At 40.5% G+C, this 17,501-nt stretch overlaps 1 protein-coding gene across 7 annotated transcripts in view; it reads left to right on the forward strand.

Annotated features, from left to right (window-relative positions):
* ATP11C (ATPase phospholipid transporting 11C (ATP11C blood group)) overlaps window positions 1-17,501 on the forward strand; it is a 202,657-nt gene that overhangs the window by 151,500 nt on the left and 33,656 nt on the right. For all 7 annotated transcript variants that reach the window (XM_007992853.3, XM_007992856.3, XM_007992854.3 and 4 more), the window contains 4 exons: window positions 2,075-2,338; window positions 8,583-8,757; window positions 13,435-13,537; window positions 14,741-14,886. In XM_007992853.3, the coding sequence (XP_007991044.1) occupies window positions 2,075-2,338; window positions 8,583-8,757; window positions 13,435-13,537; window positions 14,741-14,886 (688 nt within the window). The remainder of the gene's footprint in view (window positions 1-2,074; window positions 2,339-8,582; window positions 8,758-13,434; window positions 13,538-14,740; window positions 14,887-17,501) is intronic.

Raw genomic sequence — 17,501 nt, forward strand, 5'->3', positions numbered from 1 at the left:
CTGTAGTTTGGATAAGACATTTTTTATTTTTTAGTTCTTTTTTCCCTTGAGGATATGACTGTGGTATATGTTGTATATGATTGTTTGGCTTTGTTTCTGGGTGCTTTCGGCAGGGCAAGGCTCTATATGGTTTCCTTGGTTGTGGATAGCTTCAGTGCAATGGCTTTCTCAGATGCTGTCGTAGTGATGTATTGGATGCAAGGGCCGACACACTGCCTCCCTCAGGGCTAAGGGTGTGGAGGTGTCAGAAAGCTTAGCACTAAACCCTTCTGGCAGCAAGTTATTTATTTGGGGGTGCAGCTCAGGCTTCAGTCTGGTAGGTGGAGCTTAAGAGTAAGAGTCAGTTCTTCCTCTGGGAGGCTGATGATGAGTGGAAGCGCCTATCCTGAGGGAAGGATGGTGGCAGGGGTTGGAGATCGGGTTGGGGTATGCCGAGGTCTTGGGGGAAGGAACAAGGAAGGGTGCACCAGCTCCTCATCCTGTGCAGATAGGAACATGATCCACTTCTCCATTATGCCCCTGTCATGCTCACAATCTTCAGTTCGTATAGACTGTATCCTTTGGTTCCTGGTCACAGTGCGGCTGCAGACCGTGGATACATCTCTCTGGTGGTTGCAACCAAAATGGGCTTTGGCCAAGCCTTTACCCCAAGTTCAGAGCAGCAACTCTGCAGCTTACCCGTCTGTTGCTGGGATGCTGCTGCTCTGTGTAGGGAGTTGGAGTTGGGTCCCACCCTTTGTGAAAGCCCAATTGGCACGAGCTCATTTTCAGCAGGGGTAGAACCACTGTGAAAAAGGTGAAAAGTTTCTCCAGGTACATATGCGCTACCCTCCACTGGGAAGAACTGCTGCTGGCCGCATCAACAACAGTGTACAGGAGTGGGCACAGTGGGAAATGCCTCCATGACTGTTCCTGGCCCTCAGTGCTACCTCCTTCAGTGATTGTCACTGTGCCCACATTTCCTTTGTCCCAGGAGGGCCCTTAGCGGGCTGTGCTTACCTCCCCCTTAGGGGCACTCCATGCTGAGGGATAGATCTCCAGGGGTCCCATAGCTCCCTGGGGACTCACTGATCCCCCCTGAGCTTGCCAAAGTCAGAGCAGGTTGGAGTATATTTGCAGGGGATCTGATGGTATGATAACTCAAGGGCAGAGATTCCCCTAGGTATGGTATTGGCCCACCACAGCAGCACAAACAGAATGGTTCCTGCCCTCTAAGTTTGGGTCTGAGGGGAGTACTGACATGCCTGCATGAGCTGGCCACTCGGATCTCTGTCCCTGAGAAGCTCCTATATTGCCACTGATGGCGTTGCCCTAGGTAAGGAGGGAAGGGTTCCCCAGCAGTTTGATGGTCAGGACATTGTCACAGGGTGAGGAAGCAGAGAAGCATTTCCACCTACCCTTTACATGGGGCTTTGAGTTCCTCGGGGGACAGTCTCTGCCAGACTCTCGCTACTTTCCTTTTCTGTATCCCAGCTTTCTCTTGTGGGCTCTCCAATAGGTCCTGGCTCTCTTTCTGCAGTTTTCAGTTCAGAAAATGTCCATTCACCAGTAACTTTGATCTTTTTTATGAGGACAACTGGCATCTGATGTCCCTAGTCAGCCATCTTGAAAACCCATGTTCCTGTTCTTAAAGCTCCTCAAGGATAGGGATTCACTAATTTCCTTCATCGTCTGATTAGAATGTTTGGACCTTTATACTTTGAATGATGTTAAGTGATGTTAATTGGTATGGTAAGATAGAACATAAAATGAAATATGCTAAAGTGACATTGAGTACAAATGTTTCAGAACATTTTAGCTTAGAATGATGATACTCAATTCTGCCATTGGATACCAGTTACCTCAAGGTGTCACAAACTTCAGAACCTCATTGTTTGAAATTTGCTTTAATAAGTAAAACTATGCCAGAGACAGCACTCAGAATGAGTAGGGGATGTATATGAAAGTCAACCGTGATAAGATGTCAGGACTCTAGAATTGCTGCGAATTATAAAAATATTCTCTTTAACAAGCCTTCCTGTAGAATCTTTGTCAGGAATTTTAGAAGATCACAAGGCTTCTTTTGTGTTCCCAGGCTACAAGATCAAGCTGCAGAGACCATTGAAGCTCTGCATGCAGCAGGCCTGAAAGTCTGGGTGCTCACTGGGGACAAGATGGAGACAGCTAAATCCACATGCTATGCCTGCCGCCTTTTCCAAACCAACACCGAGCTCTTAGAACTAACCACAAAAACCATTGAAGAAAGTGAAAGGAAAGAAGATCGATTACATGAATTATTGATAGAATATCGTAAGAAATTGCTGCATGAATTTCCTAAAAGTACTAGAAGCCTTAAAAAGTAAGAAAGTACATCAGTTTCTTATATTTAGACATTGGTGCAGATGTAAATCACAGCTGCGTATACAAAAGGCTTCATTTTCTGTAATTTGTGTTTTTCTGTTTGCAGGTGTTTTATCATTATAAGTTAAAATTGTCCCTGAGGACTTGACTAATGGCCCATCTGAGATTATTTGGCACTTTCCACCTTTTCTTTTAACTTAAAAGAAAACTGCACATTTCGGAAGGTTTAGAAAAATAGCTCAATTTTTAAATATTTAGAGTCTAGGTATTCAGTGTTGATATTCTGGCCTGGTCCATGTTAAGAAAAAAAATACTCCTTTCACAGTCTCTTAAACTGAATGTAATAAAATCAATCTCTGTGACAATTTTCGTGCATTTTGAGGTTCTGGAGCCATTTTCTATGCATTTTTATACCCCAGAGCTCCAAATGGAATCAAATACTTGTTAACGTGGCCACTTTATTTAGAGGACATGGCTGCTTTGACTCTGCTTTCAACTAGGAAGAACTTGTGGAACATGAAGGTGTCAGGGAAAGCCACTGATAAACAATAATTCAATGCCCAGAGATATATTTTCTATACTTTCCATTGACCAAGGGTCAGCCTTGTCTAAACCAATTACTTGAATTTACCTTGGCCGTAAGCAAATTGATTTCCTTTTTTGGAATGCCACTGGATGTGTCTGTACTAACTTGAAATATCCCTAAGCAATATTTTCAATTTCTTAAGCACACTTTATGTTCCAGGAACAGTGTTAAGGGCTTTGTATGATAATTGTCATTTAATCATCATTAACAACCCAGTTAGGCAACCGTATTTTCTTCATTTTACAGAGAGAGATCACACAGCTAAGAAGGAGTTCAGAAAGTCTATCCCATGCTTATAACAACTATGCTATATCTGTATCCTCATCTCTAATGTTTAAGCAAGCTTTAAAAATGAATAGCCTACATTCATGAGGCTATGGCCAATTCTAAAGCAGCTGTTGTTGTTCTAGTACTTAGGCATCAATGAGAATAAATAGGTTTTTATTAATTGCCTATGAGAAACATTTTCCTTTAGCCAAATGGTACTTATAAAGACAGTCCAAAGTATGTGCATTTTACTTCTCCTTTTGTCTTAGTCTGCTTGAGCTACCAAAACAAAATACCATAGATTGGATGGATTAAACAGTAGAAATTTATTTTTCAGTTTTGGAGGCTAAAGTTCTGTGATTGGAGTGCCAGCATGGTTGGGTTCTTGTGAGGGCTCTCTTCTGGCTTGCAGATGGCCGCCGTTTCCCTGTGTCCTCACATGGCAGAGAGAGCTATGCTGTCTCTTCCTCTTATAAGGGCAGTAATCCCATCATGGAGTCCCCACCTTCATTGACTCATCTAAAGTCAGTGTATTCGTCTGTTTTCACACTGCTGATAAAGACATACCCGAAACTGGGAACAAAAAGAGGTTTAATTGGACTTAGAGTTCTGCATGGTTGGGGAGGCCCAAGAATCATGGTAGGAGGCAAAAAGCACTTCTCACATGGCAGTGGCAAGAGAAAAATGAGAAAGAAGCAAAAACAGAAACCCCTGATAAACCCATCAGATCTCATGAGAGTTAATTCACTATAACGAGAACAGCACAGGAAAGACCAGCCCCCATGATACAATTACCTCCCCTTGGGTCCCTCCGACAACACATGGGAATTCTGGGAGATACGGTTCAAGTTGAGATTTGGGTGGGGACATGACCAAACCATATCATTCTACCCCTGGCCCCTCCAAATCTCATGTCCTCACATTTCAAAACCAACCATGCCTTCCCAATAGCCCCCAAAGTCTTTCAGCATTAACCCAAAAGTCTACAGTCCAAAGTCTCATCTGAGACAAGGCAAGTCTCTTCCACCTATGAGCTTGTATAAAATCAAAAGTAAGCTAGTTATTTCCTAGATACAATGGGGGTACAGGTATTGGGTAAATACAGTCGTTCCAAATGGGAGAAATTGGCCAAAACAAAGGGGTTAGAAGGGCCCATGCAAGCTGAAATCCAGCAGGGCAGTCAAATCTTAAAGCTCCAAAATGATATACTTTGACTCCATGTCTGACATCCAGGTCGTGCTATTGCAATAGGTGGGTTCCCATGGTCTTGGGCAGCTCCACCCCTGTGGCCTTGCAGGGTATAGCCTCCCTCCTGGCTGCTTTCACGGGCTGGCATTGAGTGTCTGCAGCTTTTCCAGGTGCACAGTGCAAGCTGTCAGTGGATCTACCATTCTGGCGTCTGGAGGATGGTGGCCCTCTTCTCATAGCTCTACTAGTCAGTGCCCCAGTAGGGACTCTGTGTGGAGGCTCTGACCCCACATTTCCCTTCTGCACTGCCCAAGCAGAAGTTCTCCACGGGGGCCCCATCCCTGCAGCAAACTTTTGCCTGGGCATCCAGGTGTTTATACATACACCTTCTGAAAGCTAGGTGGAGGTTCCCAAACCTCAGTTCTTGACTTTGTGCACCCGTAGACTCAACGCCATGTGGAAGCTGCCAAGGCTTGGGGTTTCCACCCTCTGAAACCACAGCCTAAGCTCTACATTGGCCCCTTTCAGCCACGGCTAGAGCAGCTGGGACACAGGGCACCAAATCCCTAGGCTACACACAGCACGGGGACACTGGGCCTGGCCCATGAAACCCCCTTTCTTCCTGGGCCTCCCGGCCTGTGATGGGAGGGGCTGCTGTGAAGGTCTCTGGCATGGCCTGGAGACATTTTCCCTATGGTCTTGGGGATTAACATTAGGCTTCTTGCTTGTTATGCAAATTTCTGCAGCTGGCATGAATTTCTTCTCAGAAAATGGGTTTTTCTTTTCTATCACATCGTCAGGCTGCAAATTTTCTGAACTTTTATGATGTTTCCCTTTTAAAATGGAATGCTTTTAACAGCACCTAGGTTACCTTTTGAATGCTTTGCTGCTTAGAAATTTCTTCTGCCAGATACCCTAAATCATCTCTCTCAAGTTCAAAGTTCCACAAATCTCTAGGGCCAGGGACAAAATGCCACCAGCCTCTTTGCTAAAACATAACAAGAGTCACCTTTGCTTCAGTTCCCAACAAGTTCCTCATCTCTATCTGAGACCACCTCAGCCTGAACCTTACTTTTCGTATCACTATCAGCATTTTTGTCAAAGCCATTCAGCAAGTGTCTAGGAGGTTCCAAACTTTCCCACATTTTCCTGTCTTCCTATGAGCCCTCCAAACTGTTCCAGCCTCTGCCTGTTACCCAGTTCCAAAGTCACTTCCACAGTTTTGGGATCTCCTCAGCAATGCCCCACTCTATGGGTACCAATGTACTGTATTAGTTCGTTTTCATGCTGCTGATAAAAACTTACCCAAGACTGGGAAGAAAAAGATTTAATTGGACTTACAGTTCCACATGGCTGAGGCCTCAGAATCAAGGCGAGAGGCAAAAGACACTTCTTACATGGCTACGGTAAGAGAAAAATGAGGAAGAAGCAAAAGCGGAAACCCAGTAAACCCATCAGATCTCATGAGACTTCACTCACTCTCGCGAGAGTAGCACAGGAAAGACCGGCCCCTATGATTCAGTTACCTCCCCCTGGGTCCCTCCCAAAGCACATGGGAGTTCTGGGAGATATAATTCAAGTTGAGATTTGGGTGGGGACACAGCCAAACCATATCAGTCAGTTACCTTTCAAGGTCCCCACCTCCTAATTCCACAACACTGGGAGTTAAGAGCTTCAACAGATAAATCTTGGGAGAACACAATTCAGTTTATAACAGACGCAAATCCCATCATTAGGGCCTCACCCTCTAAAGGTGCTATCTTCAAATACAGTCACATTGAGGGGTAGTGCTTCAACGTGAATTTGCAGGGGAACACAATTCAGTCTATAGCACCATTCAGCAGCCCTGAGGACACTTTTGTAAAAGCCAGGGCTTATGGAAAACTTAAATGTACTATCACTGTCTCAGATCAGCCCGTCTTCCTGAGTTGGGCACAGTCTTTACTTACTTACACAGGGTTCAGACTCAGTCACCTTTGCCAGCTTCTGCTCCTTTGCCCTTTCCCCTTCAAATCAGACCCCAAGCCATATTCATACCCCCATTCTCACCTCTAGTGCCCCACCCACATCAGAGGCCTAGTACCTCATGCATGAAATCCCTTAAGCCCCTCTGCCAGATGAATGATCTTTAAATGAAGCACTGTCCATGTCACAGTTCCGCTCTGAAAACTTTGGTGGTTCTCCATTACCCACAGATTCAGGCCACACCAAAGGCCTTAAGTGACCTTTACAATGTGCTTTTCCAGTGCACCCCAACATAACATTCTATTACTTCACCTCTTTTGTCTCTGTTTTTCAAGTCCTACTTTAGATACCACACCTCACAAAGAATCCACTATTTTCTCCTGTGTGGATGTGTCTCAGTAACTGGGCATTAGCCATGGATTATCTTGGTTGATTGGGTAGTTCTCTCACGTATGCTTCTATCAGTCTAAGGAGATATTCTATTCTCCATAAAAAGATTAGTCCATAATTCTTTGTATTTCTCTATATAGTGTGCTTATAGTTGGTGTTCACAAGTTATTTCTTCATTGGTTATTGAGTTGCTGTTTTCAGCCCCGTAAGTAAGCTATTAATATATGAGTAGGGGGGCAAAGAAAGAGAACACATCATTGATGTCTCTTTATTTAGTGAATAAAATTATACAGCAAAATATGGGTAAGTATAAAATGTTACAGTATTAGCAGTATACACTGAAGAAATATGGAATAAAGGAATGATGAGGTATATTAGGCCCTCACTACTCAAAGCTTCGTCTATAGAATGGCAACTCCATTGTCACTGGGCAGCTTTTTAGAAATGCAAAATCTCACATCACACCTAACGAATCCGAATTTGTAGTTTAACAAGATTCCCAGGTGATTCCTTTGCACATTAAACTTTGAGTAGCATTAAATTAGATAACAATCTCTGAGATCTTGCTTTGTCGAACGCTTCCACTGCAGTGGTTGTCAAATGGCATCCAAGATTCCCCAGAGCAAAACTTGAATAACCACTCGTTTGTTTCCTAATTGAAAAATAAAAGTTAATTGGCAGAATTTTCTCAGTTGTCAGTTTTACACTATATTTTTCTTAAATACTTGGCACCTGTTACACATTTGTCTTTCCTGACACCTAACACCTCTTAGTCCTGGCTACACATGAGAACCACCTAGGAAGCTTTTACTATATATATATATATATATAACCAAGCCCTGGCCAAGGTACTCTGATTTAATTGGTCTGGGGATAGGCCCCAGGCATGGGCAATTTTTAAAGCCACCCAGATGATTCGAATGGGATGGCTAGAGAACCACTAAGCTAGTATGTAAAATGATACATTTAAAGAAAAAAAAAATACATACGTGTGTGTGTGTGTGTATATGTATATACACACACACACAAATGGCTTTGCCCCAAAGCCATTTGTCTTTTCCCTGTATTGTTAGGGAGTTTCAGACTAATTGATGATTTGTCTTCATAGCAGAGTTTAACTAATTGATTTTAATTCCAAATACTCACTATATGTTTCTTAAACAGAGGCAGGCTGCTTAATCTCTTTATTTTCTAAACATCAAAAAAAAAGTTTGTATTAGTCAAAGTTCAACCAGAAAAATAGAACCAGTAAAAGAATATATTGAGAGATTTATTGTTAGGACTTGGCTTGGGCAACTAACTGTATTATCTAGCTGGGCAGGTCTAGGTTTGTGGGATAGGCTCTTAGGAAGGGCTGGGACTCTCAGGTATGAGCTAAGGCTATTGCCTTAGGAAGTCTCAGGAAGTAGCTAAGGCTACTGCATCAGGAAGTCTCAGCTTTGCTCTTAAAACCTTTTAAGTGACTGAATCAGGCCCACTCTAGTTATCTAGGATGATCTCTCTTACTTGAAATCAACTGCTTGTGGATTTTTATCACATCTACAAAGTACCTTTACAGCAACACTTAGACAATTGTTTGATTAAATAACTGGGAAATGTGGCCTCACCAAGTTGACCTTTTAGAACTTGTAGTCATCTATATGTGCAACTCGGGTCTCAAAGATATGATTGCAAATCACTGTTGTGCCATTATTAGAGGCAGTTGCTTCTTTAGAGTGAACAGGTTGAGGAACCAGATTGATGACTCCCCTTACCTGGGACCACCCCCTTTGTTGTTAAAAAAAAAATCTGGATCCTAAATAGAATCTATAATAAATTCAAACACAGCATTGTTTTTCTTTTTCAGAGCATGGACAGAACATCAGGAATATGGATTAATCATAGATGGCTCCACATTGTCACTCATACTAAATTCCAGTCAAGACTCTAGTTCAAACAATTACAAAAGCATTTTCCTACAAATATGTATGAAGTGTACTGCAGTACTCTGCTGTCGGATGGCACCGTTACAGAAAGCCCAGGTAACTGTGAACATTAGTTAACGTTCCATTCTGGATACTTCTGTACACATATGTGGAAATGTTTATTTTTTAAAAAATTATTTCTTCTTCAAAGGGCCATTATTACCATCTAATTTCTTCCTCCAAGGCTTCTTTCTTTTTGTAATCAGACTCAGAAATCTTTTCCCATTTTGAATTAAACTTATGCTGCACCTTGTTGTCCCCTCAATCTGGCTATCCCAGTTCCTCACCTTCCAGACTTTTTTCTCTGATGAGTGCTTTGTGCCTGCTGCCACTGCTCCTGGATCCCTTATGACATTAGCTCTGTGTGTTCTTTCTGCTCTTCTTACTCCCTTGGCTTGCCTGCAGGTAGACCTGGCCCATCCCTTGTGTAGTCTTCCATTCTCTTTCTCATTTCTCCTTTGTTCTTGATAACATCAATTATATCCTCCTTAAAATTATCCTTTCATGGTCTCTGTGATGGTCCATGGTCCATGGTCCTAACATTTTATTTGTCAACGTAGTGACTTTTTATTAGATCTTAAAATTTTCTTCCTCAGACCAGTATGGTTTTTCTTTTATATTGTTCTTGTTACCAGTGCCATTTTTCTCTTGCTCCCTATGTCTCAAAACTACTTTTGATCCTTCTCATCTCCCTCTATATATAGTCACCATGTTCTGTTGGTCCTACCTTTTGTTATAGCTCTCATTTTGATGCCATCTTTCAAAACCTTTTACTGCCCAACTAGTCCAAGCCCTTATGACTTTACACATAGACTATTTGATTTAGTCTCCTCACTGGCTTCCTTGCTTTCACCCATCCATTTTTAATCTCTCCACACTCCCAAATTAATCTTGTTAAAACATAACTCTTCCTATCATATATTCTTTTTCGGACACTTTCAGTAGTTTCATAGTCCCTTAGGATGAAGGGCAGTTGACTGAGTGTGGCGCCTGGGGCTCCCCACTGTTGTCCCTTAACATGGCTCTACATATTTTGTACTTTGTGTCCACTGTCACTCCTTTCTCTGGCGTACATTCTCCACTCCTGTTGGTTGTTCTTCTGTGGTCTTCCATATGTCATACTCAGGGCAACTTTCAAAACTTTTGTCACATCATTTCCTCAACTGGCATTCTCTCTGAATTCCCCTGGACTAACAAAAATTTTACTCATAATGAAACCTAGCTGAAGGGCCGCCTCCTACATGCTTTCTTTTCCAGCTCCTCCAGTCCAAATTGATCTGCCTCATCTTGCTTCTTTGTATTCACTAGGTACAAGGAAACTTAGAGTCTCTGTTACTTACTTTTTCATTTCCATATATGCTATAGGATATTCTTTCATATGTGTTAGTCTTGCTTCATCAGATTCTTTAACCAGTTGCTCTAAACAAGGGGATGGCTGTGTCTGTGGCTTTTCTTTTACATACTGCGCGCGGGGACACACACACACACACACACACACACACACACAGCACCCATCATATTTGGGGCATTTCTTCTGTCTGCCTTCTAGCTCTCAGTCCCCACTGCAATCAGAGGCTCTTCTTTCTTTTCTTCAATCTTGAAAACCTCTCTTGGCCCCAGGTCGGGAATCAGATCCAACCAGAATACACTATTCAAAAGTATCCGTCCCCTTAGTCAGAGGCTTTTCTGCAACAGCGACCTCTTTTTTTCCCCTTATGTTCAGTGTATGCTGCTCAAATTGCTCACCTGGGTTCTGACTGCTTCACTGCCAGGCAGGTATGTGAATTCCTGACCCCATGCTGCTTCTTCCATCTTAATTATGCCACCACTTGTGGTTTAGTCCTCATTCTGTTTTATTTCTGTCACTATAGTTATTTTGTGCAGGATATTACATATTTAGCTGTCATGGTCACGTAGGTGATATTCAAGTCACTACCTCCAATCCAAGAATTTGGTGATCTACTTTACTTCTTCACCTGTTTCCCAAACATGTATTCTTGGGTGTGGCATTATCACCCCAAATGTGACTTCTCTAGAGTCCAGCCATCATCTTCCCTGGCATCTTCTTTTTCTATAACTGACCTCAGTGCACTTCCAGATTTCTAGATTCAAAACCTTGAAACCTGTGTCGCCTTCCCACATACCACATACATTACTCTTCCATTGTAGTCTTAGTCACTAAATTTTGTCTGTTTCTTATTACATTGTCTTTTCCGTCTATTCCTTTCTTTTCATTACCTTTCAGGGCCAGGCCTTTCAATAGCTCACTGAACTCCTGGAACTAGCCACCTAACTTCTCTCTTCACCCACAGTCTTGCTTTCCTCCAGTTCTTCCTACATCCTGCTGCCACTTTCATATCACTCCCTGTTGAACTAGCTCCAGATATTTCTGTCCGTGTTCCCTATATGAAAATTCCAGTTGATCTGGGCAAGCCAGACCTATTCTCTCAGCATTTACTGTATTTATCTGGCTATGTGCTCTTAGATATGCTAGTCCGATTCTCTGGAATACTCCTTTCTTTGTCATCTATGCGAGTCATACTAATATTTCATGATTTACATCAAATCACTCTTCCTTCTGTAAAATTCCTGATCACTCTGTCGTGTGGTGTCTTCTCCCTTCTCTGGCATCCTAGGCCTTCTTATGTGAATGACAATATCATACATTCCTGCACAGATGCTACATTTTGTTACTTTGTATTGTTCATCTGCTTATCTAATATTCTTGTACTCATGACCTAACTCTACTACTTCATTTATATGCTTTTTAAGGTGTGTAATGAAACCTTATATCTGTTTTGGCTCTTAGCACATTCCTGTATACAATATAAAGCAAGCTATTATAGTTGATGAATAAATAGTATTTTGGTAAATTTTTTTTTTTCATGAAGCTATCCTAGAGATTGAAGAGGTCTTAATCCAGTTGACCTAGGGCTGAGTGAAAAAGTCTATGTTTACGAATCTAAATCCCTTCATGATTTTATGGTCCATGATTGCATATCCTTTTATCTTTCTACAGTGATGAGTTTTACTCTTTGTAGTCTATATTTTCATGCAGAAGCTGGCACCCTTGATCATTTTATTGCCTTCCCTAAACCTTCCCTGGCTGCGTATTTTTTTCCTTGAGGTGCAAATCGTTACTGCACACAGTGTAACAGGTGCACTTAGTTAACCATTATTGTAGCCTAGTAAAAACAAATTTAGTTTGGGTTCTTTAATTTTGTCTTTTATTCTTTTACTTACAGGTTATTTCTGACAGTCTTCTATAAAGTTTTTAAGAAGAACCAAGTTGAGGGGAAGGATTGGGGGAAGTTGGCATTTCATAGTCACATCATTTTTGTGTGAAGTGGAATTTGATGTGGGGTTTTTTGTACTATTTAATACAACTAAAACCTGATTGAATTCTATTTAAAGAAATAACCGCAGGGTGCCTTAGTCTCATGAATTATTTTTAATCACTCCAGTTGTGTTGAAAATGGATTTTATTTATGTTAACTGGTCAGAACAATTGTGAGGACAGTATTTTTGCAAAGCATTATTTAGCTACTAAATTATTTTTTTTAAACTGCTAGATTCCAAGGGGTTTTGTGGCTTACCACATCAAACAGTGATTATCTAAAACATAGGGTAGGAGGGCAGCTGATTACCCAATACACTTCCCACAAGTAACTCTGCCAGGAGGTTTTTGGAGAACCCCAAGGCAGAAATATTTTAATACCAGGGATGAACATCTTATTCAGTTCCTGTTATGAACATGTCCCTAAACTACACAGTATCATTTATACATCTTGAAGAAACACTCAGGGAATAGTGACAGGCTTTGTACACGTATCTTGGGCATCTTTCTGCAAATGTCAACCCCTTTAGTGCACCTTTTTTAAAATACAGCTACTCATAGGAGAGGCCAGACCATATTGAGCAGTGAGAGATTTATTAAAGTTTAGTTGGCAGCCAGATAGGTGCAAGAATTTAACATTAGGTAAGTTGGAATAAGTGTTGATGTGCTCCTAGGGAAGGTGAGAGTGTCAGCAGGGAGGAGAGAGTAGCAAGTAACCAAAAACATTGTTCACTGACTTCCTACTTGGTTCTGGTGGCCCTATGTGTGTTACCCCAAATCAGCTTTCTGGCTTCTACTGTTACACATTCAACATCTGATCTGAAAGAACACATGATGCAATGACAAAAGAAGGAAATGTATTGACCTCTAATATGCATGAGAGGCAAAGTTTTTGGTCGTTCATATATCACAGAACTAGGACAAGTGGGTGCTGGTGTTACATTTTGAATGGCTGTGTTGTTCTGCATCTGTGAATTTGACACTATTATACATACTACAGTTGGCCCTCCGTATCCATGGGTCCTGCATCCACAGATCCAAACAACTGTGGATTGAAAACATTAGAATAAAACTAAAACAATGAACAGTATAACAATAAAAATAATACAGATTTTAAAACAATACAGTATGACAGCTATTTACATAGCATTTACATTGTAGTTAGGTATTAAAAGTAACCTAGAGATGATTTAAAGTATGCAGGAGGATTTTGGTATCTACGAGGGTCCTGGAACCAATCCTCCAAGGATACTGAGGGATGACTGTATATGCACAAACTACCTTTCTGTTTGCAAGGCCGCTATTTACAATTGTGAATGAGGCATAAACCCCTAAAGTAGTCCAATCTTGCATGCTTCTTTGACCTTTTTTATACCTCTTTTGTATTTAATATTTAGATTGTCAGAATGGTGAAGAATTTAAAAGGCAGCCCAATAACTCTGTCGATAGGTGATGGTGCCAATGATGTTAGTATGATCTTGGAATCCCATGTGGGAATAGGTAAGATACATCTAATGAGATGGCAGCTGTAAAAAGTATCACTATTGCTTTTAGGTAGTGTGGTCTTACATTCTAGAGTGGCTGTTTTGGTTGCTCATCTTGAATTTGAATTTTGGAATTAAAATTGTTAATTAAATGAATGCCTCATCTGATCATGCAACATGTCCATCCCAAGGTCCTGCCCTGTGGTAGAAATGTAGCAATATAACAAAGTTAAAGGATGTTTTTCAATTAGCCAAGTAGAGTAAATTTCCCAAAGCTACTGGCAGCACAATTGATTGTTTAGCTCTTACTTTGACAGCATGTGTGAAACTTTTATTGATTTTCTGCCCCTGGCCAGACTGCCTACTTATGTTGCTGTCCTTTATCTTTTGAGACCTCAACTGTTTGGGGCTAAGAAATGATAATTGATTGGCTGTTTTTAACATGGCAGTATTAATGGGTGGTTTGGGCTGTAGTGTTGAATTTATATATTGACATGCAACAACAGCTTTTCCACCACCTGTATCACTTTTTCCTTCTCTGGTTGCTATTAGGCAGCACAGCTAACTCCCCAGCAAGTTAGTTAGCTAGTTTGTTTGTTTTGGCAGGGTGGTGGGACCAGATATGGAATTCGTATCTTGGGAATTATTGTACTGCAGTTTAGATTCCCAAATTGTTCTTTTCATTTGGAAGTATTCCTATTTATTGTGCAACTTTTAAGTTCTACTCATTGGTTATCCAAGTGTCAAATGGCCTAAAGCTGCTCGAGCTCATAGAACCCTTGCGCTGCTAGTCAGGGTTTCATTCATGAAAGAATTTCACCGTCTTCTCATTGAGCCCCTAGACCACTAACCCCAGGTTTCTGAGTTGCCTTAATATAGCACCTAGTCTAGGGTCATACACAATTTAGCCCTTACTGAGTGACTTAATAATTTTTAAGTTGAATTTTTTTCCTTCAGATAATTTTTGCCTTGTAATGATTGAAATAATGATTCTATTTAATTGTTGTATGCTGTGTTACAAATAGGGAGTTACCAGTTAAACTTAAATTATTTGGTAAGTCTCAGTGTCACTGTTAAAGAAAGCTCTTTTGGTTTTTAAAAAAGGAAAACTAAATGATAGAATTGAACTATAACATTTAACCAAGTTGAAACTATGAAAATAAATCAGGGAGTCATTTATTCTAGAAAATGCTCACTGTATAGAGATGCTCTCTTTTAGGTATTAAAGGCAAAGAAGGTCGCCAAGCAGCTAGGAATAGCGATTATTCTGTTCCAAAGTTTAAACACTTAAAGAAACTGCTATTGGCTCATGGACATCTATATTATGTGAGAATAGCACACCTTGTACAGTACTTCTTCTATAAGGTATGTGATAAAATATATGTAATTTAATTTCTTTTTAATCCATCATTGACTCAGCTTGGTCATGGTGGTGGTGTTCTTCCTTTTTTTTTTTATGCTGCTTTTGCTATCTCATACTGAAATTTGCAGTCAACAAAGCAGAGGTTGTCTATTGGATGAATCAGAAAACAGAGATTCCTTTTGATGCAAAATATTTGATAGGAATTTTTAAGCCCTCTTTATTGAAATATAAATTAAATACAATAAAGTATATTCATCAAAAGTGTACAATTCCATGAGTTTTGCCAATTGTATACATCCATGTAACCATCACACCAGTCAAAAAATAGAACATTTTGGCTTGCTAGTGGCTCATTCCTGTAATCCTAGTGCTTTGGGAGGCCAAGGTGGGAGGATCACTTGAGGTCAGGATTTTGAGACCAGCCTGGGCAATAATATGAGACCTTGTCTCTACAAAAATAAAAATTTTCTAAAATGAAATTTTTGCAGTCATTTATAAATTGTCTATAAGCATGCCAACCAAGAGAACTACTGGTAACATTTTGATATGTGACCTTGCTTGTCTTTTGTCTGTATGAATTAATGTATATATGTATTTTTTTTGTACTTTTATACACTATACACTACATATGGGTTTTTAAAATTTTTTTGAGACATAATTTAACAAAATTCACCTTTTTTAAAGAAACATTTTCTTAAAGACAGAGTGTCTCTCTGTTGCCCAGGCTGGAGTGCAGTGGTGTGATCTTGGCTCACTGTAGCCTCTGTGTCCTGGGTTCAAATGATGCTCATGCCTCAGCTTCCCGAGTAGCTGGGATTACAAGCCCTTGCCACCACACCTGGCTAATTTTTGTGTTTTTAATAGAGACAAGGTTTCACCATGTTGGCCAGGCTGGCCTTGAACTCCTGACCTCAAGTGATCTGCCCCCCTCAACCTCTCAAAGTGCTGGGATTACAGGCTTGAGCCACCACACTTGGCCTAAAATTCACCATTTTAAAGTTTATAATTCAGTGACTATAGCGTGTTCACTATGATGTGCAACCATCATCATTGTCTAATTCTAAAACTTTTCTATCATTCCCAAAAGAAACCTTGTACCTATTGGTATAATACATATTGCTTTGCACTTTGCCTTTTTCACTTAATTTATATTGTGAACATTTTTCTCACCCAACTTAATATTCTTCCAAAACATAATTGTGCAACATCGCAAATCCCCAATATTGGACACTGAAGTAGTTTCCTCAACAATACCTTGGTTTCCTTTTATCACGAAGCATTAGTGTATACATTAGACTGAGTCTACATACCTGTTATTGTCTACCAGGGAATAGAATTTACTAAATTTCTTAATTAGATTCTAGTTTGTAGATAGAGTATTTAGTGCAGCTTCCAACTACTCGAATCATATAGTATTTAGTATATGATTCAAGTAGTCATATTTGAATTTCATACCCTATATTTTATAAGAGTTAAAGCTCAGCACCTGATTTTGTGTGTCAGTTGTCTATAGTCAACTCTAGGTCTTTCTTACTAACTTTATATTTAAAGAAAGTATATATTTATAAAACTATGAACCCAGTTTCACACATTTTCTAAGACCCTGCTAGCTGGTATTTGCTGGTAGCCAGGCCAAACACTGTGGAAGAGGAAGATCATGATAATGATGATGGTAACCCAATATGTGTAAGGTGTTTTGTGAGTTCACAAAATCACTTTTTAAAAAATGTAATCCTCACAAACATCCTATGAGACAAGTAGTATTATCTCCATTTAAGATACATGGAAAGTAGAGCTCAGAGAGATGATACAACTTGCCTTTGGCTTTCCATCCAGGAGGCGATGTTCCACCATAGACTCATTTACTCCAAATCCGGGACTTTTTATGTGTCACGGTTAGGGTCTTTTGGGCCTTGCACCCAGTAACAGTAGCTTATGGAAATAAAGAGTTATTCTGTCTTGACCTCCACCTAGCAGTAGATCCCTTGAAGATTTGTCATTCAGATCTGCCTAGTAATCTGAACCTATTCCAGAGGCTTATTTTGCCTCTTTTGAGTTTTGGCCTGCAGTTTAAGCAACTGCCACCAGATGGAAGGAATGCTCTGTTAAGGAGAACAAAACAAGCTTTAAAATGGCAAATGTTGACCAGTGGTTATTTATGTAGATTATATTCTCTGTCTTCGTTAGTGTCTCTAGGCTCATTATCATCTTGGTTACTGACTCAGCAGTATTTCTTTTTTATTACTATCTTCTGTGCCAAGAGGATTTCTAAAATTTTCAACTCTATTTGGCTGAGCTAAGAAGTCTTTCTGTCCTCTCACCATCATCTTCAAATTGTTATTGCCCACTCCTGGAGTACTTCAGTGACAGGTCTTCCTACCTTCTGTTTCTCCATTTAATCCTCCTTACATAATTCAGCTAGATTAGTGTTTAAAGAATGCCACTTTTCAACTTGTCCCTTAGAAACTTTACTCTCCATTGTCTCAGCTTTAGTCTGGCTTTTAATGCACCCCACAGTGTGACCCTGTCTTACCATATAAGTTTAAAATATATACATTTGGCCGGGCGCGGTGGCTCAAGCCTGTAATCCCAGCACTTTGGGAGGCGGAGACGGGCG

The sequence above is a fragment of the Chlorocebus sabaeus genome, chromosome X (assembly GCF_047675955.1).
Source record: "Chlorocebus sabaeus isolate Y175 chromosome X, mChlSab1.0.hap1, whole genome shotgun sequence".
NCBI lineage: Eukaryota > Metazoa > Chordata > Mammalia > Primates > Cercopithecidae > Chlorocebus > Chlorocebus sabaeus.